The sequence below is a fragment of the Dermacentor albipictus genome, chromosome 7 (assembly GCF_038994185.2).
Source record: "Dermacentor albipictus isolate Rhodes 1998 colony chromosome 7, USDA_Dalb.pri_finalv2, whole genome shotgun sequence".
NCBI lineage: Eukaryota > Metazoa > Arthropoda > Arachnida > Ixodida > Ixodidae > Dermacentor > Dermacentor albipictus.
This window is the reverse complement of record NC_091827.1, coordinates 43,882,475-43,905,729: the sequence shown is the minus strand read 5'-3', so window position 1 is coordinate 43,905,729 and position 23,255 is coordinate 43,882,475. Positions and strand designations below refer to the sequence as shown.

Here is a 23,255-nt window from a genome sequence, read left to right as displayed (position 1 = left end):
ACAGCTTTCCGCAGCTATACAGAACATCAGACAAGGAATATACAACAGCTTCATCGATTCAAGGTTTCAACGTGTCTTTAATCATTATCATGGACATTTGTGTGACTGCCACGTTTGACATGACTGCAGCACGCCGCAACAGCTATAACACGTACTAAACAGGAACAGTTTGCAATGCTTGCACCAAACACCGATACATTTTTTTCGTTCTTCACTATTTACCCAAGATGTCTATGACCATGGCTGCTTTAGAATAAAGCACCTGGTATATATTTCGATGTTCCAAGCCATGGCAGAAAATGGGAAAGAACCATTCAGGAACCATGACCGTCCTCTTAGCAACAAAGAGCACAGCTTCAGCCATTATGGGGCAATGTGGAGGCTACAGTGAAAGACCTCAACAAATTTATTGCTACCTAGATAAAGGATGTGAACAACGTGCAACACACAATACTACTCCACGCAAATGGCAAATCAACAACGACAAAAATAGGCGAGTTGTCTGAAAGACGATAACAGTGCTTAAATAACAGCAGTGGCAAAGGAAGAAAGAAAATCGGTAAGTATCATTAAAAATACTTGGGCGTCACGAGCTTGCAGGAGCGATAAAAAGCAGTCTTCTCTAGAAACACAATGGCAGACAACTAGGATCACATATGGCAGTTTGCAGCACGCTTTCAAGATGGCAGAGACCATCAACCCGTCATCCATGGAATAATCGCAATTTCGTAGGGAAACTGATGCGAGCGCATCTCTTTCAACAAGGCTATGCGTGGGACTGGTGTTCCGAGGCTATAGGCGACTGCCCACAAATCGAAAACATTTGCTGCTGCTTGCATCTCCTTCCCACCTCTCCAAATGCCAAGAGCTGCACCATGATTGATGCGACCTTGCAATTCCGCTCACTATCGTTCACTATCGCAAGCAGAATGTGGCTGCCACATTGCAATGCAGACATATTGTGCAAGAATGAAAAAAATTAAGCCTACCGAGATATCCCAAGTAGTCCCACATCTTTGATAGGTTGCCCGTTTCCTAAATTCCTTTTCTGTGCTTTTTGCAGAGCCACACGTACAATACCATGCTATCAAAACTAGTGACTGGCACCCGCAAAAACCAATCACTAAGTCGCCAGTTACTTGTTCAAAGGTCCTGCAAATGCAGATTTAAGAAAGCCTTCTGATCGGATGCCAAACAAAGCATTCTAGGATGTTTCTGGCAAATTTTTATGACACTTCCATTGTTGGTTGTGGCCGGCGTATGTCAACACTCAAAAGATGGGACTTTTTCAGCCCTTAGCGTAATGAGGACTTCCCTTTCTTGGAGGGCAAGTTGTGCGTTTTGTGTAGCATGGTTGACGACTCGGGATATTACAACAGGTGGCACTGAGCAAACTTTCCATGTTGATAATCTCGCACACATGTTGGGCTTGGAAATATTCATACAAATGCTCTTACGGCTTCAACCGAACTTTCGATGTGTTACCGCTAGCAAGCTTCTTTTCAGCCCTTAACGTAATGAGGACTTCCCTTTCTTGGAGGGCGAGTTGTGCGTTTTGTATAGCATGGTTGACGACTCGGGATATTACAATAGGTGGCAGTGAGCAAACTTTCCATATCGATAATCTTATACACATATTGGGCTTGGAAATATTCATAGAAATGCTCTTACAGGTTCAACCGAACTTTCAATGCATTACAGCACACTTCATTCATTGAGACCAATAGCTCTCTCAACTTGCAAGTCATTCTTATGTGGCAGAAGTTGTGTTCTGCAAACTTTAGATATTCCACATATTTCCCCGCCCCAACCAGTAACCATTAGGAGATAGTCTTGACCACTACACTCTTCTTGCTTCAGACCGACTGAAGACTGTAATGATAGCCTGTACAAAGAAGCTGAACTATGCTAAATACTAAATACAATAAAGCTTACGATCACTGATTCTCTAATCAGGCAAATGACACTAGTCCCATTGCACACTAAAGCAGTGCCTCACTCATTATCTACAAGACTGGACTGTTCTGGCTTCAGAGAATAGTCTGACAACAGTGTTACTTGACTACCTAGCCTGAAGCCCATTTTGGGGCCACACACTTTAATGCCAAGAGCTATGGGCTGTTTGTAGTATGCCAATGCTAGAGCATCATATCTGAACATTTTAAGGGGACCTAAAATTATTCAAGAGAACAACTAACGCAACATAGCGGAACTTTAGCAAAATCAACCTTTCTTCCATAATCCTTAAGTACAGCCACATTGCAGCCCTTGTCGAAGCCGAACAAATGGTTACAGATGACACAGCGCTCCCATGTAAGCAGTTTCACTTTCACGAACTTCTAATTATTAAGCCATAGATTCAATCCTTTAAACTTGCATCAGCAAATCCTTTCACTTATAGCACTGACTACATTTTAAATTTCCAGACCTGTCACATCCCACAAGACTTTCACATTGTATGCAACCTTCTCAAAAAGCAGCTTAGCAATCTAAAACACCAACACACGCTAGTGATCAACAGACAAGTGATGGCTCTGGAGCAAACAATTCATCACAGACTTGCTTGTCCTCATTAAGGCCAGCCGCTGATGAAAGATCTGTTGAATCCAGAGACAGTAATTGTTTGTCCTCTGTTGATCACTTCCAGTCTTCAGCTTCCGGTGAAACTCTGTCTTGTTCAAATAATGCCATGAATACAGCAACAAAATGAAGTTTTTATGGTGGGGGCTACTTCGTTATGAGGCCAGTATTTTTTTCTTCTTTCTTTCTTTTTTTGTCTTTCTTAGTCCTATGATATGGAGCCTCAATGCCTAGGGACTAAGAACCACAGTGGTTAGATGGACAGTTCAGCTTTGACGTCGGCGCGTTGTTGGTTGGCAGAAGCAGCAGCAGCTCGTGCCTGCAGTTGATGGGCAGTAGGGCCTCCTTTGCCGAAGTCCCACGTATGGCCGCCATCTTTTTTAATTATTCTCGTCGTCGCCCTTGGACTCGTGTGGTGGGGGCAGCTTCTCCCAGGAGGGCTCGACGCCCCAGATTTCGCGGGCGTACTCGCAGATGGTGCGGTCGCTTGAGAACTTGCCCGACGAGGCGATGTTGAGCAGCGCCATCTTGGTCCACTCCTCCTGGTTCGTGTACATGGCCGTGACCTGCTCCTGGCACTTCATGTACGACTCGAAGTCGGCCAAGTGGAAGAACCTGACGGATGCGTACAGGCACAAAGATGGAGAGAGTGAGAGAAAATAATGTTGCAGCACGAGCAAGAATCTACGACGTCGGTGCCTATGCACCGTGACATCGCGGCAAACAGTAAGTGGTGAACTCTGTTCCCTTTCATGTCGCAATGAGTGTGCAAAACCAGGAGGTGCGCAAATGAGGCAGAAAAAGCAGAAACATCTGCTTCAAGATGTTACATATGATTAGTGACTTCGCAAAGCAAGATAAAATTGCAAATGCTATCAAACCTTGATATAAGGAACACAAATATAACAAATTGCAAGTTATAATGAGGTGACAAACGGTTCTTGTCAACATCAGGGTGTAACAAATATACAGTCGATGCTTGTTATACAACGGACTGTGATAATTCAGCAAAAAAGGTCTGTTATATCCGGTGGTCGTGTCATGCAAAATTAGGCTTGCAGTATGATGTGATATTAAAGGGGGAACTTTGCGTGTATTGCCATATAACCCGTAGGCAATTGCGAAAATGATAAAAACATCAAAATGAAAATAAATAATTGTAGATAAACAGGTTGACACGCTAATTGTCTTCCTGTCCGCCATTTTCTGGTTGCTGGTTGCTCACAAGTGGCAGTTTCCCGACACTTGAGCATCTATACACTCGTATAAGTGCAAGATTAATGGTCAGCACAACGGCCGGGAGCCAGTCGGCCAGTGCTGCCATGCCAGTCATTTGGCTCGATCACGCTGCTGCAGCCGATTAAACATCGACTACAGCTTGTTTTTTCACACAATATAGTGGCCTGTAGAATAAACCGACGTCAATTTTACCTTTTGCGATAAGCAACAACCACTGTCACATCTGTAGCACGAACAAGAGCTGTGTTATGAGGCAAGTTACACTCGGAGCCTGCATCTTGATGTCTGCGCCCTGCATGCGAGACAGCTCGATCGTATAGCATGCCTCGCAGTCTGAACGCAGCGAATAACAGCCTCTTTTTTTTTTTTGGCGGAATGATGCGATGAGAAATAAAGCGTTCTCAAAATGATGCATTTGATTTCGTTAAAAGTTGTTCTTGAAGTGCTGTCACTTCGAAGCTGGTTAGGCCTAGTGGCAACCGCAGCCAACAGCGGTAGGTGGCGATAAGCCGATTACGTGGTCAACATGAAAACTCCTCACCAGTGCAGCATTGCGTGGCGTGCCAATGCGGGAAGCTTGTCGCTAATGTATTCCTTGCTTAAGAAAAAAAATCATGAACCATGCCACTCTGTGAAGGTGGATGACTAGCGAAGCTGTCTAGCACATGACACAGAGGTGACAGAATTTTGAACAAACGTACGAACACATTTATTGTCTTGATCGGTGGTCATCGTGATGATAGGTGAACACACATTCTCGTGTCATCTCTCTTATTATTATATTAATTCCATCATATTCTCATGTAGCCAGAACTCCCGAGGAGCAATGTGCTTATGAAGAGCGACGGCAGGAAAAGCAACAATGATACAATCATCACCAGTGGGTGGCAAACACTACTGATGAAGATTGTGCACAAAACGCCAAGCGCATGTGGAACATTGCTCTTCGTAGGAGCATTGCGCCTCGGAAGTCCAGACTATATGCAGCCTCCCCGTTACGATGACAGAAGAAAAATGAAATAAAAAAATGGTGAAGGGCAACTTGTCTTTCTAGTTTGTTTTATAGGGTGTGATCCAATTCTGGCCAGCATCGCAGACAGTCTACATAGACAGCCAAGGAGACAGTTTCGATGCCATGTAATGGAATGCGTTTCTAGCCAAGTGGAAGACGTATGGAAGACACTTCTGCGACGTGACGCCACCTCGCGGCGACAAGAAAAAGTTGAGAGAAGCACACATTATTTCAGTATTTTAAGTGTGCACCTGCAACCCTATGAAAAACGCGATGTAGCTTACATTAAATGTCTAGGACGTGTCCAGACAGCGTGTTTTCTTGTGTGTCGTCAACCTTCCTGTCGACTTTCCAAGTGTCCTGCTCAGCCGCCATCTTGTTTGGACAGGAAAGTAGCCTGCATCATTTTTTTTACTTCGTTGCTGTCTTCGTGAAGCTGTCTACTTTGACGTTTTCATGAAATCTGTAACGAGACTTAAGATGGCTGCTGTCTGCTTGGCTGTCTACTTTGCCGTCCACGGCGAGTATTGGAACACAGCAATACATTCATGTGGACAGCGGAACCGCTGTCCCGAGGAGCCGGAAGAAAGTAGACACGTGTGATGTTTTGACGGCATCGCCACCATGGGAGAGCGTAAGGAAAGGAAACTAGATACGCAAGTGCTTGGAACGCTGACAAGGAGGGTGGTGTGAACATGGACGTGGCCAAAGCAAGTCGGCCTTTTTGGGCTAAGATCCGATGGTACTACTGCAGCCCTGAATGCGACCCATCAGAGGAAGGAGGAGAAATACCAGCCTGTCTGGCAGTAGCTGTTGCAAGAGTACCAGAGGGTGTCTGTGGAGGCAATCGTTGTTGGGGCATTTGGATTGTGAGACCCTAAAAATGACCGAATCATGTGCCGCCTCTGCGGCCGCAAATACCTGTGGCTCTTTAAAAAGTTTGCAGTTAGAGAAACGATTGCTGCATTACGCAACGTTTATGCTGAGCACTTCACCAACAATCAGTAGGTAGACACACTACACTGACACACACTTCAATGCCAGCACAAGAACTTCCAAAATACCCAACAAACACTAAATGAACACATCTTCCTTCCTGCTCCAAAACACCAAGCACTATTGCAAACAAACAGTCCTTTTTGGGAGAGCAGTAACAAACATTCTTTCAAAAACATCTGTTCTTAACCTTGTGCCTGGGACCTCCTTGGGTCCCAGGTGTTGTGACAAGGGTAGTTCAAACTAGAAGAAAGGGGGTTAACCGAGGGGAGCGGTTTTATTAGTCATATCATAAGAAGCCAACAAACACTGATGCCAAAGACAACATAGGGAAAATTACTTGTGCTTGATAAAGAAACGATAAATTAATGGAAGTGAAAGTGGATGAAAAAACAACTTGCCACAGGTGGGGAAAAATCCCACAACTTTAGCATTCCGCATGCGATGCTCTACCAATTGAGCTACCACGGTGCCATGTCCCCATCCACTTTCTTGGGTATTTGTTTCCTAGTAGAACCCTGGGACTGTTAGCCAGTGCCACCACTCACAGACCTTTGCGGCAGATGTGGAACATCTTTTGTGCCGCAGGCGTCACGAGAATGTGATCTTTTTGGGTGGAGGCAACCGGTCAATAAACCCCAAGGGCACATTACAGCTGTACGCAGGCACTGCCACAGCAAAGTATGTTGTATTTACACCCATCTGAACAATATATGCCCAAAAATGTCTGTTGTAGCCGATAGTCCATTAAAAGCTAACTATGTTGCATTGATAATAGGTGCAGACAAACCTAAGTGAGAAAATATTAGTCCGTTATATCTGAAAGTATGTTGCATGCTATCTTGCCCACACTCCATTCCTGTTTTAACAGGCATAGACTGCACGCCTGTAACGAACATCAGATGTATTTTCGTGTCGGATGAGACTTCAGTGTAACGTGGTTCAACTGTACACACATTGCAAGCACGTGTAGTTGCACATTGCTTACGTTCCTGAAGAAGTGTACAATATGAATGAAAATGATGCACACAACAAGCATGGTACGGCAACACATATCACCTAAGTTTCTCCAAGGACCCAAAACCTGCTCAAGTAAACAACTGTGGTGTGTGTAAATCATGCAGACACACCGCATGACAAATGCAGCTAGGTTAAGCCAAACAGTTACCTGTCATGGTTGAGCAGCATGTTGGTGAGGTCATGGAAGAGGCTTGGATTAGTTGGGCTGAAGAAACCACTGTTGATCTGGTCGATGGCCTTCTTCGCTTCTGGCAGCTTGTTGTAGTAGTCCCAGGCATTGTAGCTGCAGCAAGAGTTCATGACATGAGACACATGTTCCATGACAGGCATAAATGGACTGAACAGCAGTAGAATGCAGGACGCTGAAAATGTTGAGGGGAAAAGCTCCCCTTCAGGACAGGAAGCTGGCACAAAAATAGCTCAGTTTTGTTATTTGCAAGTCTCCAAAACCCTTAATTTTCATAGGATTCATACCACAACATTCCAGGATTCTTCATTTCCATAATAATTTGTAAGTTATGTCACAAGACAGATGCTTTGAGATGTATTTTCTTGATTTATCAGAACAATGTCGACATGCTTGTAATTTTGGACAAAAGGTAGCGTCTGCTCTATTCTAGCTATTGCAATTCTTTCTTTACTGAAAATATAAATGCATGCAGTGTGCACTAAGCCAAATTTTAGCAGAATATTTTGTTCAGAAAATGTTTTAATTAGTCATGTTTCACAAGTCAAGATCACAATTTTTCCAAGAAATTTTTGGTGGGCTCCCACTCTAGTTTAAAGCTGACCCATTATATTGGTTACTACCTTAGTGCACACCTTAGAAACCTAACACAACTGCTTGTTGGCCTAGTTGGTGCTTGCTAAAAGGCATGTTTTTTTGCCGGAAGTTAAAACATACACAAAAGGAAGACACATAAACACACACTTTTGTGAGTGTTTTAACTTGCGGCAAAAAAAAAAAACGTTATTTAGAGGTTCTAGATTATTTCTCTATTTTAACCAATGTGTTCGGTTTCTTTGTGTAGATTCTAATTTACCTGTAGGCAAAAGTACCCCGTTTCTACGGTATATCAGGTACCACTTGCCCTAGGACAAAAAAAAAAATACAATTTCGGTATCACCACATCCAGACATACAAGGTCCGCAAATTTGGGTAAGATTTATCCATAAATAGTAAAGCTGGCATTCAAGTGTAGCATCCCCCCTTAAATTCCAACATACTAAGCTGTTCCTGAATGTAGGTTCTCAGGAACGGTAATGCAAACTGCTGTCACCAGGTTTGGCTGTTTAAAGTAGGCCGACCACCTCTGCAACCAAAATAGCAATATATGTTTGGCATCAGCAAAGATGTATGCCACATTTTCACAAAACCTTTGTGACCATGTGAATGTAACATGAATTTAATGTAATGTTAACGTAAAGGGGCACTTGGCAACTCATTAAATGTTTTTTAATTGTATTACAACAAATACTGTAACACAAACTCGCAATATGCGATGCAACAGGGGTTCCCAATGGTCCGTGATTTTGTGGGAGGCCTTGCGAGACTCAACCTTCGAATCTCCTGTCAGAAGCATGGATGTGCGACATGCTTAATAAAATATGTGCAACTTGGAACAGTCAAACATGACTCGACTTTCCAGTGGCTGTTCTTCCTGTTTGTGTCGACAATGTTATAGCGAAGAGAGCACATTCACTATCATTAAACAGAACACGGAATACAGGGTTTGTCTGTAAAGTAATGAGACTGGGTCTGGTAAAAAGAATTTATTGATCCGATCAGTACATATCAAAACTCTTCAAAACAGTCTCCTTTGAGCGTCGATACACACTGCTGATGTGATTCCCACACTGCAAAGGATCCCTGGAAGTCAGCTGCCGTAACCTCTTTCAGAGACTCTGTGACAGCCCGTTGGATGGCAGGAACATCACTGAAAAGGTGACCTTTCAGGCTTCTATTGTGCTTTGGGAACAGGAAAATGTGCCAGGCTCATATCGGTGCTCTATGGTGGCTGCGGCAAGGTTGTGGCCCCTATCTGGGAAAGGTAGGCGGCCCTACGAAGATGGTGTGGTGGAGTGTTGTCGTGGTGGAGCTTCCAGCAATCGGCAACCTTTGGCCATTTCCGTTTGATGGCTCTGTGAAGGCACTCAAGGACTTCTTTGTAGAGCACGGCATTGACTGTTCATCCCGAAGGTACAAATTGTTTGTGGACCACCCTACACTTGTCAATAAAGACAACAAACATTTTCTTTACCTTGGAATTCAACATTCTCGCTTTGTTGGGCCATGGGGAGTTTGCGAGGAGTTCGCAGTGTGTCACTCCAAACTTTGGCGCTTGGTTCTGAGGTCATACAGTAGCACCCATGATTCGTCGCCCATTATTACACCATTTAAATATCCTGTTCACTTTCTAACTGCATCAACATCTCACGGGAAATGTCAACTCGTCATTGTTCTTGTTCATCACTCAACACTTTTGACACCAATTTCGAACACACCTCCTGCATGTTCATGTTCAAATTTTCAGAAATAATTAACACGAACCATTGTTTAGCACATGTTGATGTCTTCGGCAATTAATCTGACACTGAAACGACGGTCAGAGTCCAGGAGGTCGTTTACTTTGGCCATATTTTTGTACAAACCACTTGTCGAAGGAAGTCCACATCGCTCCATGTCTTCAATAACCTCCCATCCGTTCTTGAACTGACTGAATCACTGGAAAACCTGGGCCCTTGACAGGGTGTCGTCTGTGTAAGTCTCCTTAACCAAGGCAATCGTCTTAGAAGGTGAAAGCAAAATTTAACCACGTACCACAGCTCCAGTGAACGCTCCATTTTTGACGTTTTCTGCGGTGACAAAAACTCTAAAACAGCTTTCACACCACTTCAGATCCTCACTGTGTCAGAGCTCGGACGTGACTGCCGTCTGGTGCGTTACTTACTTTAAAACCCCCACCACAAATCCCGCCTCCGGGGAGCGCAATACTGGGGTGACTGCAGCGCCATGTGGCAGGCAGTCTCATTACTTTACGGACAAACCCTGTACGTGGAACAGAACAAGCAGAGTTTGCATCAAGGCGAACTTCTGCTTGGTTTGTAACAAATGGCACACTCATTAAAAATAATGACAGAATGAATTTTTGCAGGCAGGAAACAACAAGTAGCCTCCACCATCACCCAGCCTTTCTGCAAAGAAGAAATGACAACTTCAGGTCTAACTGTGGCCTAGCCAGAAGAGCAGTCTAAAACTGTTTCTCGCATTTGGGCTTCTGATATTTGGAGCTCGCATCCAAATATAATGCAAAGGCGTTCTTTTCTCGCAAAGAAATCTTGTGTTACCATTCATACAAATATAGTAAGCAAGTGCAAGTCGTCTTTCACCGATTCAGCAGCTCTGCACACGAGTGACTCATGAAAATCAACGAGATTCAAACAGCACTCACCCCCTCTTCTTGAGGTCTTCAACTTCTGGCTCGGTCATTCCAAAGATGAAGATGTTCTCTGGGCCCATTTCTTCTTGCATCTCAACATTAGCACCGTCCAGGGTGCCAATGGTCAAAGCACCGTTCAGCTACAAAAAAAAAATCACGTACGTGAAACATTTGTAATGAAAGAAGAACAGACCATCCACACAAAGGCACTGCTCAGAATGCCATATTTTTTCGTACATAACCTTCCCCCACATATAATTACATATACATATGTACACATATACAATGTGCATATACCCTTCCCCTGCCTGTAATTGCGGTCATTCATAAAGTTGGTTGAAGCGTTGAAGAAACTTACACATCCACATCGCCATCTAGAAGCAAGTGTCAGAAACATTATGCTCAGCCGTAAAGGTGAGGTGCAAAGGCAGCACAACACGATGCATGGACACTTGACATGAGAGGTAAAAAAAACACAATGAAAAAAAGACACACCCACGTAAATGGGAAGAAACAGACAACAAAGAGGTGCATATTTATGTTGAGTATACACCAACTGGGCTCACAGCAAGTCCTGACAATGGGCACTGCAATACCCAAAAGCTACAAGTGAGATAAAATAAATACATGCAGACCACTCCAGCCGCAAAATAACAAGAACGTCAGAGCAAGGAGACCAACCATGAACTTCATGTTTCCGGTGCCTGAAGCCTCTGTGCCGGCGGTGGAGATCTGTTCGCTGAGGTCGGCGGCTGGGATGATCTTCTCGGCCAGGCTGACACGGTAGTTCTCCAGGAAGATCACCTTCAGCTTGTCCCCAACCACAGGGTCGTGATTCACCACATTGCCCACCGCGATAATCAGCTTGATGATCTGCTTTGCTGTGTAGTAGCCCGGAGCCGCCTGCATCATCAAATCAAATCAAATTGTAGGGTCTACATCTCAATGCAAAACACTGGTTATCAGGAACGCTGTAGGTGGGGGGTAACGGATTAATTTTGACCACCTGCGATACTTCAATGTACATTAACACCTTTGCATTCTGACCCCACTGGAGTGTGGCTACTGCGACAAGGAGTTGAATCCACAACTTTGTGCTTGGCAGCAGAATGCCGTAGTCACTAAGCCACCGTGGCTGTGCCTACATTGTCCTGCATAGTGCCAGTGACAATCTCACTTGGCATTCCAATCAAGCATGCCGACTCTGATCCTCAACAGCACTGGAGCATTCTTCAGCATAAGCAAACAAAAACAAGGAATGAGACACCAAAGAATTAACTGAAAGATAAGAGATTCAGTGCCTCTTGCATATGTGTATCAGAACAATTTCCATTTGTTTGGTTTTTGCTTACCAGTAACGCAACTGCATTTGTGTGCCAAGAAGCCATGCAGTGTCCGACTTTAGCAGCGAATGGGGGTAGTTGGTATCTCACGCAGAAAGCAGCAAAAAGCTACAATAAAAACCTGTGCAGGTTCCTGATCGGATAGCCTTTGCACAGATAAAACAGTGGCGCTTGCTTTACTGTTGTTCAACCAGCAGATTTTCACTGAACCGGTTGCCTTTTCACTTGGCACTTCACTGTTCACAGGTTGGTCAACACAGAAATGGCCTGCATCACTGGAAACCTCAGCCGTGCCTTGATGCAGCTGCCCTATATAATGCGACTAGCATTCTTGGGAAGTTCACCAAGTTTGCAGTACGTCTGTACACCTGTTTGTTTGTGTCTAACCTCTTCAATGCCAACTTGGATCACTCACTGGGTAGTTCTTGTCCTAATGAGTAGAGTATCGGGGCTGCTGTTCTGAAGGAGCCGGGTTTGAAACGACCCGTTGAACCAGCTTATGTCACTGGGTATGTGGCATGTGCTGCTCTTGGGTCATTAGGTATTTTTGCACTGGGTATGCCATCATCATCATCAGCCTATTTTATGTCTACTGCAGGATGAAGGCCTCTCCCCGCGATCTCCAATTGCCCCTGTCCTGCGCCAATAGATTCCAACTAGTGCCCGCAAATTTCCTAATTTCGTCACGCCACCTAGTCTTCTGCCGTCCTCTACTGCGCTTCCCTTGTCTTGGTACCCATTCTGTTACCATAATGGTCCAACGTTTATCTAACCTACGTATTACATGACCTGCCTAGCGCCATACTTTTCTCTTCATTTCAATTAGAATGTTGTCTATACCCCGTTTGCTCTATGATCCAAGCAGCTCTCTTTCTGTCTCTTAAAGTCATGCCTATCATTCTTCGTTGTATCTCTCTGTGCACAGTCCTTAACTTGTTCTCAAGCTTCTTTGTCAGTCTCCAATTCTCTGCCCCATATGTCAGCGCCGGTAAAATGCACTGATTGTATACCTTCCTTTTCAATGATAACAGTAACCTCCCAGTCAGGAGCTCACAATGTCTGCCATATGCAATCCAACCTATCTTTATTCTTCTGTGAATTTCCTTCTCATGGTCAGGGTTCGCTGTGATTAGTTGACCTAGGTAAAAATACTCCTTCACAGACTCTAGAGGCTGACTGGCGATCCTGAATTCTTGTTGCCTTGCCCGGTTATTTATCATTATTTATCTTTGTCTTCTGCGTATTAATCTTCAACCCCACTCTCAGACTCTCTCTGTTAAAGTCCTCAATCATTTGTTGTAACTCGTCTGCAGTGTTGCTGAATAGAACAATGTCGTCAGCAAATTGAAGGTTGCTGAGGTGTTCGCCATCGATCCTTTCTCCTAAACCTTCCCAGTTTGACAGCTTGAATATTTCTTCCAAGCACACAGTGAATAGCATTTGAGAGATTGTGTCTCCTGGTCTGACTCCTTTCTTTATAGGTATCTTCCTACTTTTCTTGTGTAGGATCAAAGTGGCTGTGAAATCTCTGTAGATATTTTCCAAGGTATTTACGTAAGTGGTCTGTATTCCTTGATTACGCAATGCCTCTATGACTGCTGGTATTTCTACTGAATCAAATGCTTTTTTGTAATCTATGAAAGCCATATAGAGAAGCTTATTGTTACTCTGCGGATTTCTCGATAACCTGATTAATGACAGGGATGTGATCCATTGTAGAGAATCTCTTCCTGAAGGGCACCTGTACCCTTGGTTGACTAAAGTCCAGTGTTGCCTTGGTCGTATAGGGGCTTATTTTGGTAAATATTTTATATAATACTGGGAGTAAGCTAATAGGCCTATATATTTCAGTTCTTTAATGTCTCCCTTTTTGTGGATTAGTATAATGTTTGAATTCTTCCAGTTTTCTGGGACCCTTGCAGTTGATAGACATTTCATATAGAGAGCAGCCAGTTCTTGCAGATCAAACAGATTCTTCAGCAATCATTGCACACAATGCGCAAAAAAAAAGAAAGTAACTTTTCAATGACACAGCTTACGCCAGGTACGAGCAAAGAGAACACAGAACGTATGCTGACAGCCAAATGAGTTTGATAAATGAATCGCATGCAGGTTGTATACGCTACCACATCACTCCTGCAACCCACGCCTGCTCACACACAGCCTCAAACAAGAGACTGGACATTAAGAATAGCAATCTCATGGCACAACATCAGAAGCGAAATTCAAGCAGTGCCATATTTACCTTCCAAGTAGGCCACTTCACGATTGCATAAAGAAATAAAATGATGACTAAAAAACAAAAGTAATTGTTTGCTTCGAGCCCTTTGTTTTTCGTTATTTCTTGTCTGTATAAACGGTGCTTCATTGTGAAAAGTGGAACTGACCTAATGGAATCGTTCCACCGTGCTATTATTAAAATTTTAATTCTGGGGTGGTTTTGCGTACCAAAGCCACTATCTGATTATAAGGCATGTTGCATAGTGCGAGACACCTGAATAATTTTGGCCGCCGGGGATTCCTTAACGTGCGCCCACAATGCACGGTACACGGGCGCTTTTGCATTTCGCCTTAATGAAATGCGGCCGCCAATGCCGAGATTTGATCCCTCGTCCTCGTGCTTAGCAGCTCAACTCCAAGGCCATGGAGCAACCTCGGTGAGTTCGCGCTATAACACTGGATTGCGTTGCGTTGGCAAGTGGAATGGCTTACACTGCATTAGATTATTAACGTAAAAGCATAGGCTAGTTGGTCGTTCATGTTTAGGCGAGAACAGCACTAAAAGGATGAGCAAAGTGAAGGCTGGGTATGTGCCGCCCGTCAATGAACCACTTTCGTGCCAAGTTGGGTCACGCCAACTTGGGTCACAGCAACTTGGGTCACGCCAAGTTGGGTCACGCAAACTTGCGTCACGCCAACTTGGGTCACGCCAACTTGGGTCATGCCTGAACACGCCTCATACATGACGCGTTTCAGCAGTGGCAATACAGTGCACCACTACATTGCTTGAATGCTAATTGCATCAGCATCGACAGTCATTCTTAGATGGTTTCTGGCAGGATTTTTTTTTACCATGTATCGAGTGTTACCTAAGGGAGCACCTGGTACGGACTGTTTTTACACATGCCTTGGCAGCAGGGAGCTTACAATGCCAAGAAAATTCTGGTCCCGTATCCTATCAGCTTGCTATGGCAAAATAAAAGTAGTGTGTTTTGAAGATGGCTCAACATATAAGGCACATCGTTATGTGTTTTTACACAAGAGAAGTGCGTATCATTTTACATCAAAACTGATTTGTAATTTATGATCAGCTGCAAAGAAAAAATTTTAAATCTGTAAGCTTATGTCCTGCCAGCATTACTGTAGTTTGCCATCATCCTTTTAGCCCACTTCATTCCTGTGACGAAAAATTGCAGAACCTTGCCAGAGTCTCTAAATAGTGAAATGGTCTGTGCTTTCACAGCTATGATGAAAGCTGCTTTTTCATCATAGCATGGACAGATGGCACCAATGCTTCATTATGGCAAAATCAACATCTTCTGAGTGGCAAAACATGAACGAAACAAAGAAAGCAAGCTGTGCACCTTTCCACCGATCATGATGGTACGTGGCACGAAGGGCGCCGAGGGGTCTGCCTTGATGCGGTTGTACAGGCAGATGATGTGCAGGCAGTTGAGCAGCTGTCGCTTGTACTCGTGGATACGCTTCACTTGCATGTCGAACATGGACGCTGGGTTGAGCTTGATGCCCGTCGTCTTGTGCAGGTACTCGCACAGCCGCATCTTGTTTTCCTGCAACCAAAGGAATCAGCATGGACCCATGTGATACCCCTGTCAGATGGGCAAATTCAGTGCTGCTTTGAAAAAAGTGCGCTTCTCAGTTAATGTCATTCACAAGCTTTCACAGGGTAACGTTTAGTGACACTTGCTGCATAATGCTGATACAATGGAACCCTGTCGATATGTTCATTGCTGCTGCGTTTTCCAAGCTGCTACATCGTGATCTCAACCTAAACCCCATTGAATATGTCGCCAATCTGTAATGTTCCCACATCTTGCATTGCATTTGAACGTGACGATCCCATAAATTTAGCAATGCAGCCAGCTTGTACGTTGCAACAAGCGACCGGCACGTTGCAACAAGCAACCTTAGTTCGCAATAAGCGACCAAAGCTGCACAAGCCAGGCGCTGCACACAGGCACAGAGCAGTTGGCAAAGTGCCCTAAGTGAAATGTGCATCAGTTAAAACCTACCGGGAACTAAGCACGCTGGGCCAAGATCCACCGAGCACAGGGCTACATTTATTTTGGAGCCCACCTCACCGCAATAAATTCGTGTTGTGTGCTGAAGCACATGCAAAAAAGTGCTGTCAAGCATACTAAGAGTTTAAAGAGGCCACTGTCACTAACCATTGTAAGTGATCCCTTAAATATACATGCATACATGCCATCCCCGGTCACAATACGAGCCTGAGACATCTAATAACTCTACAGACAGCCATTCAGAACTGTTTCTGGGATAGCTAAGGATATTTGCTGCCTTCCTTATGGCTACGTTTTCGAGGATGTTACTTTTTTTTCCCCAGGGTGCCTTGAAAAACGCATCAATGGAGTTCTACGGTATATAATGAATATCGCTAGGAGAGGCCTTTGTACTACCAATGGACACAAAAATAAACTGATGATGATAATGAATATGCTAATGTATGAACTCACTTTGCTATGTCAAAGTGTGCAGCCTCAATAACAGTGCTCCAAAAATGAAATGAAAGTCATTGAAGGGTCAGCTCTAACTCTGAAAGCAGTTCATTAGCTTTCATATGTTGTAAATGTCCCTGCGCCATTTGCAATAAAAAACAGTATTGGAAGTTCCCAATGCTTTGCCACTGTAAGAGCTTGTAACACAGATATGATTATGTAAACTATTAATCTTGGATATAAAGTCAGACGCACGTGGAACTGTATTAACGTGGCTTAAAGACATTGTATATTTCCTTTCTTTTTTACAAAAATTAATGACAATTTCATTTAGACAAATGTGCCGCCACGGTCTACAAGGAGCACACGTGAATTTTGTTTTGAATACTGCAGAGTCGACATGAAAATCCAGAATACAGCATTGACATGCCAACCTATCGTGCAATATTCTACAGCTTGATCTCCGTTTTTAGGCCACGAAAAGCACATTTTACAAGAGGCACGAGAAAAATTACTTTCGCCATGTGCATGCAGATGTTTTCAGCTAATTAAGGTGTTAAGGCAAAAAATGAGTTTTCCATGCCAAAACCAGAATATGATTATCAATCACGCCCTGGTGGGAGACTCCAGATTATTTTGACCACCTGGAATTCTTTACTGTGCACCTAAATCTGAGTGAGTAACACGAGCGTTTTTGCGTTTCGCCCCCATCAAAATGTGGCCCAGCGCAATGCGACAGCTACTGGACTACTGTGGCCAGTGGCTTAGTCAGAAATTTATTGCGGGAGCTGGGGGGAATGTTCTCTGCCAACAACTACCCAACTACCACTCATATCCCCCCCCCCTCTCTCTCTCTCTCTCTCTCTCTCTCTCTCTCTCTCTCTCTCTCTCTCTCTATGTGTGTGTGTGTATATATATATATATATATATATATATATATATATATATATATATATATATATATATATATATATATATATATATATATATATGGAGGATGTACACCGCACAAACACAACTCACATTCCCTGGACAAGAATGCTTTAACAACGAAGATGCACGATTTTGTGTTGCCGAATCAACACTTTGCTTAACTTCTGACAAAAGTGTCTCATTACTAAGGCATGCGGCTAACTCACATCAAATTAGGCTATCACCCTTATGCTATTTTTTTAAAGTGATGCTATTAAAAAAAAACTTAAATTTAGTTTACGAATTGATGCCTTTATATAATATCAATGACCTAGCTGGTACATGACTTGGAAAGACAAACAGCACTAAAAGAGGGGTCAAACAAAAGCCAGACAGCACACTATCATCTCTCTTCTTGTTTGCAGGCCAGACTTGTTGCAGCTAACGTAACAGTGGATATCATTGTTGTTTTCCAGCCAGATCTTCTAGTGAGTGGTACGACCACGGCTATGTATGGAAGAGGGCGGCCACCATTTTGCAAGTCACCTATCACTCAATCACGCTCTCAACATTGGTCGCCAACAGCAGATGGTCGCAGAGCAAGCTTGCTGCACTTCGACTGATTTTTGCCTTTTCACGCAGGCGAACTCACAGTGCTTTTTCGCAGTGCATCACAAGAAAACACCAAGTAAGAACACTTGGCTTCAATTGGTTTTGCTTTGCTTGGAATTGCACACTTAATTCGTAATACTAACCGGTACTAACACAGTGATTACGTTTCTTACATTCCATTGATCGTTCTTTTTGCTCAAAAATGCATTCTGTTCATTTCCACTTGTAAGAAAAGAGGTCAATCTATTTTTGCCTTCAAGAACCTTTATATTTTCCACACTGCGGCGCCCCGAGCGCTCAACCCAACGCTGTCTGCGTTCGACCCAATCCTCAAACTCTGCTGCTCCTCTAAACCCAAGAGCAACCGACACAACGCGGCTTGGGGACCCGGATCCTTGGGCCCTCAATTCTAAAACTCTCCATTTACCTTCCAGCTCCTTTCACCAAAACACTTTGCATATATTTATCAAACTCGCAGGAAATGTCCAATAACAAGTGTATCAAGATGTACACAGCATGTTTTAAACATTGCTAAATTCTGCAGTGTTTTTCATTTTGATGCGCTACTTTGGCATGCACAAATGCATACACAACACTTGAGAGGGTTAACATTATGGCTGTGTGCTGACCCATGGACTGTAGGGTTATGTAAGACAGTGTCTCATGTATGAATTCACAAAAGTGGCATTTCACACTCTCACCTTTTAAAGCACATGCTAAAAGTCATATGCATGATTTTCCTAAAGCACTTGTTCTTTTCTTTCTTTTTTTTTTCTCGAGGAGCACCGACCTGCTTCACTTTCTGCAAGTCTCGCAGGAATGTCTTGTCGTTGACCAGAGGCTTCAGCTTGGTCAGCTGCTCCAGGTGCACGATCCAGTCCTCGCCAATTTTCTGGGAACAACAGATACGAAGGCGACAACTTCAAACCCAGAGCTGATAGGCACAATGAGTCAGTTTCGGATCAGACGTCTCGAGTGAATTGAAACATGGGGCTGTATTCTCGAATGATTGCTTGCAGAGGTACTTTTGCATGATGTGGCATCCGGCACAACGCCTTCTTGGAGCGATGGCATTCTGGTTGTCAACTTATCTAATGAGCAGCTGCCGGAAGTGATAAACCGTGAAACATGAAATAACATTTCATACAAAAATACTTTCGTTGCCCCTGACAATCATTATAGCACATATTTATTGCATGCTGATATCGGAAAAATGAAATCTATATTTACGTTATTAGTATGTATGATAATTTGTTACGTTTGTGTGTTTTACGTGAGGTATGACTGTATAATGACTTTTTATATGCCTACATTCAGATTACGACAATAACAAAACTTCAAGGCCCGAATAGTGATGTTTACACCTATACACTGTCCTTTTCAAAAGAAAAAAACCTAGGTCACTGTATAAAATTCATTCACAATATTGCAGTTACATTTAACTGCACTGCTCGCATTTCATGCATCTCTGATATACAGTAGCCGACCGGTAATTCGGACTTGACGGTGATAGCCAAGCACTCCAAATAATCACGAGTCTCAAGTACTGAATTTGCCAGAAAATAAGTGATCTTATCCCACAAATCGCAAAGAAAGGCGTGCCATAGTCTTGGATCATCACTTTCAGGTGTCTGGTACATTCGGTCTCACGTGACTAGTGCAAGATGCGTCGGTATTTACGAGCAATGGCATTCTTGGTACAGTACCAAGCATCCTGTCTTATTACAATGACGAATGTTGTCTACCATCGATGCGCCTGGTGCTAATAATGTGAAATATTGCAAAGCGAAAGTACCTTTGCATGTGATCGAGAATACAGTCCAAATTTGTCAATGCGTTGTTACACACATATACGCTTGCCTTTGTCCTAGACAGCCCGTCGCCACATTTTTGAAGTGATGCCATTTTTTATGCTATTCCTTTTCACGCTTCATCAGTCAGTGGTCAGAACAATGCTTTGCGCATTTTAACAGGATCAGCTGGCCACGTGGTAGAGTGCCCGCCTCGGCTGCGGGAGGGGATGGGTTCGATTCCCACCGCCGCCAGGCACCGACTGGTTTAAATGGGCACAAGTATACCTCGCCTGCTGTTCTGCTCTTTTCAGGGGTGGTACGCTTGGGAAAGGAACCTGCACCCTAAATTTCTGTAGAACCCCTCATGAGCCTTAAAAAACCAAAAAAGTGACACTCACATGGCAGCCATTTCCCATGTGGCACCCTGAATGCACCTATTGAGGTGGGGACGCCTTTGGATTTGAGACAAACACTCCTTTCCAAGCCGAGCACCAGGCTGGGAGTGCACTTGTACCTATTTTACTGGTTGGGACCCGGTGGTTCCCACAGCCCTGGCAGATACTCCTCAACAAGGCCATCTGTGGTTGGACAAGAGGCGCCTAGGGAGAACTCGTAAACCTCTGTTGGGCCCTTTTTTAAGATGTGAACCCCCCCAAGAGAGCCGAGCGCCAGGCCAGGGAACATCTCTACCGTTAGAACAAAAATTGATGTGTTTCCAACGACACCGGGATTTGAGCTCGTTGCCCCCCCCCCCCCCCCCCCCCGCATACGATACGGATGCTCTACCGCTAGGCCACTGCTGCAGCTATACCCCTAGGCCGGAATATGGCAGACCATAGAGTAACTCAGAATCAAGCGGAAAGCATTGCTACAAAATCGGGGCCTTTATATCAACCATTGTCATGCAGTCATTACAGAGATGAAAGTAGTAAAGTCAATGCATCCACCAGACCTTCATCCCCTGGCAACATAACAAAAGTTGACAGCACTATAATAGCTGACTGATCATGTATTTCTTTGCAACAGTCACTGTTCGGCATTTCCCTTCACGCACACATCAAGGGCTGACTTGGCACCACTTGGCATTGTTTGAAGAATTTGCCTAGAACCGTGTTGCGATGCAACACATAAACAATCACTGTTTACATGAACGAAACTCGCATGACAAATTGTGCATGTAGCCTTTACAACTTAGAGTCTTGGCTTGTCCTGCAGTTTGGGAACAGTCAGTGACTACTGCCATTGACGCATCAAAACCAAGATATAAGTATTTCTGCTCAACTCGGTGGCCAAATTAGCATGCATTGATCGTGCAGTTTGAGTCCGAATTATCACACCGTGCACTGCAAGGCGTCCAAAATGTCGGTCGGTGGAGCTGTTCGAATAGTCAAGCATGTCGGAATTATCGGGCGGCGACTGTAGTTGCGCATCAAATGAGATAATACATACCACAACCACTCCTAGAAAAAGACTGCCACAATGTGGCTGCAAAGGGCGAGGCTCACATCGGCAATGAGATCGGCCAGACTAGGGTTGCAGAGCAGGAGCCACCGACGGGGAGTAATGCCATTGGTCTTGTTCAGGAAACGCTCGGGGTACATCTCGTAGAAGTCCTTGAACCTGCAGTTGCCAGCAACAGGGGATGCATTTTTTAACAACGCTTTCAATGTCTTGCCATCCCTTCCATCCTTTGTCATTGTCGAGCATAATGCTGAGCGCCAACTATTGCTGGCATCAGCCATTTTGTGTGAAAGATGATGAAAAGTGAATCGGATCAAAGAAATGGAAATCACGCATGATACAGTCCCAGCCAATCAGCCGATGCTCCTCACTGCAGGCATGCAGTAGCACTCACTAAGGCAGTGTTCCAATACTCATCGTAGACAGCTGAATAGATAGCTAAACAGACAGCAGCCATCTCAAGTCTCGAACCAATTTTGACAAAGCTGGCAAAAAAAGGCAGCCTCGTGAAGACAGCAATTAACTCAAAAGCGATGTAGGCTTATTTGCTGTCCAGACAAGACGGCAGCTGAGCAGACAGCTTGGAAATTAGAAGGGGAGGTGGCCTTCGCACAAGACATTGCAGTAATGGTTTCTTAAGTGTTTAATGCAGGCCATGTTTTGTTATCATAGGTTTGGAGACCAAAAAAGTAAAAATACAGCAATAATGTGCACTTCACTTAGCATTTTCTTGATGATGTGACATGAAATCAAGTCTCAGATATGTAGGCCGTATGTTTCCACCTACTTAGGTTCGAGGCTACCATTTCAGCTGTTAAAACACTGTCTCCAATGCTGGCCAGAAGTGGAATGCACCCTAAGACCGGGGGGAGAGACAACCCTTTTGCAGGCAACTCCTCTCCCCACTGCCCAAATATAACACTGCCTGTCAGTACGATCACTCACACACATTCACACCATACTATCTAGCTGCAAGGCTTGCAAGCTTTTCGAATGGAGTCATTCAAAAGGATTTACTTGTGAACACATAAATGCGAGGCTTGTGTTTCATTATTCTGCACCCTGAACTTCAACATGGATGACAGTGTGCATGACACAACTAGATCAGTGACAGCAATACCTAGCAGGGAGCCTCGGCGTTTTGTACAGTACAGGTTGCAGAAAACGCTGGCAGCGGAAGTGAAATTGCTTGTTTGCAAATTTGCACAAAAAAGCTCCATGAAATGTTTTTCTTCACTGGCAGAGCCAACATTGTGTACATTCATCAGAGGATAACCAGTCAACACAGCATGTGAAATAAAAATCTAAAAAAAAAGCTCCATAAAAGATTGAGCATTTCTGCACCAAAAATGACAGAAACAAACTACAGATAGTCAGAACACAATGCAGAAATGTATCTCAGCAGCACCATAAAACATTACTGAGCATTGTAATTAACCAACAAATTTACTTCAAGTTAATGCCAGGCAGCTACAGGGCACCGAGTGCAGATGTAGTGTTCTACAATAAGAGTGGTGTACCCAACAGCTGCAGGTGGTCGTTGTGTTCAAGTGGAGCTACAGGTCTGTACTGTGCACCTCTGTCATATGTGCAGAAGGTGTGGGCACGTGACCAACAGTGCACATTACAGAGCTTTGCGTTACCCCTGCCACGTTCAATAAATCAGAAAATAACACATTGCATCTGGAATTATGGTTTTGCATGTCATTCTTTGCATAACAATGAATATATAGACTATACAACCAAACCTACTTATAACAATACCGGTGTTAACAATATATCGGATATAACAATGAGCATGCAATGCACCATCAACTTCTGCATGCGTTCTAAGTCGAAACGAACCACTTACTACAATGCTCCCATGCCACGTTTTGGGTCATAATTAAATCTGGCTTCTGGGTGTTTGCGCGGAAAGAAAAAAAAAAAGAATGCAAAATTCTTGAAAACAAATGTTTAAAATGCAAGTCGTCGCACCCACCAACACGCCTCATACTTGTGCTTTGCCACCACCACCACCACACCCTTTGTGCTGCACATCCCTCATGGCATGCCTTTGTCGCATCACCACCCTTGCATGTTTCTCCCGTTTTTCTTTTACCCCTCTAACATTGAAAAAGTCCACTTGTGCATCGGAAGGGCGGGAGAGA

The 23,255-nt window shown here is 44.0% G+C and overlaps 1 protein-coding gene across 2 annotated transcripts in view; it reads right to left on the bottom strand.

The window, feature by feature from the left end:
- Positions 1-57: 57 nt before the first annotated feature.
- Positions 58-23,255, bottom strand: part of LOC135915252 (glycogen phosphorylase-like) — a 48,326-nt gene continuing 25,128 nt past the window's right edge. For both annotated transcript variants that reach the window (XM_070521959.1, XM_070521960.1), the window contains 7 exons: positions 21,150-21,264; positions 18,642-18,743; positions 15,215-15,421; positions 10,969-11,190; positions 10,300-10,427; positions 6,996-7,130; positions 58-3,195 (listed from right to left, as the gene is read on the bottom strand). In XM_070521959.1, the coding sequence (XP_070378060.1) occupies positions 2,961-3,195; positions 6,996-7,130; positions 10,300-10,427; positions 10,969-11,190; positions 15,215-15,421; positions 18,642-18,743; positions 21,150-21,264 (1,144 nt within the window). In that variant the 3' untranslated portion in view covers positions 58-2,960. The remainder of the gene's footprint in view (positions 3,196-6,995; positions 7,131-10,299; positions 10,428-10,968; positions 11,191-15,214; positions 15,422-18,641; positions 18,744-21,149; positions 21,265-23,255) is intronic.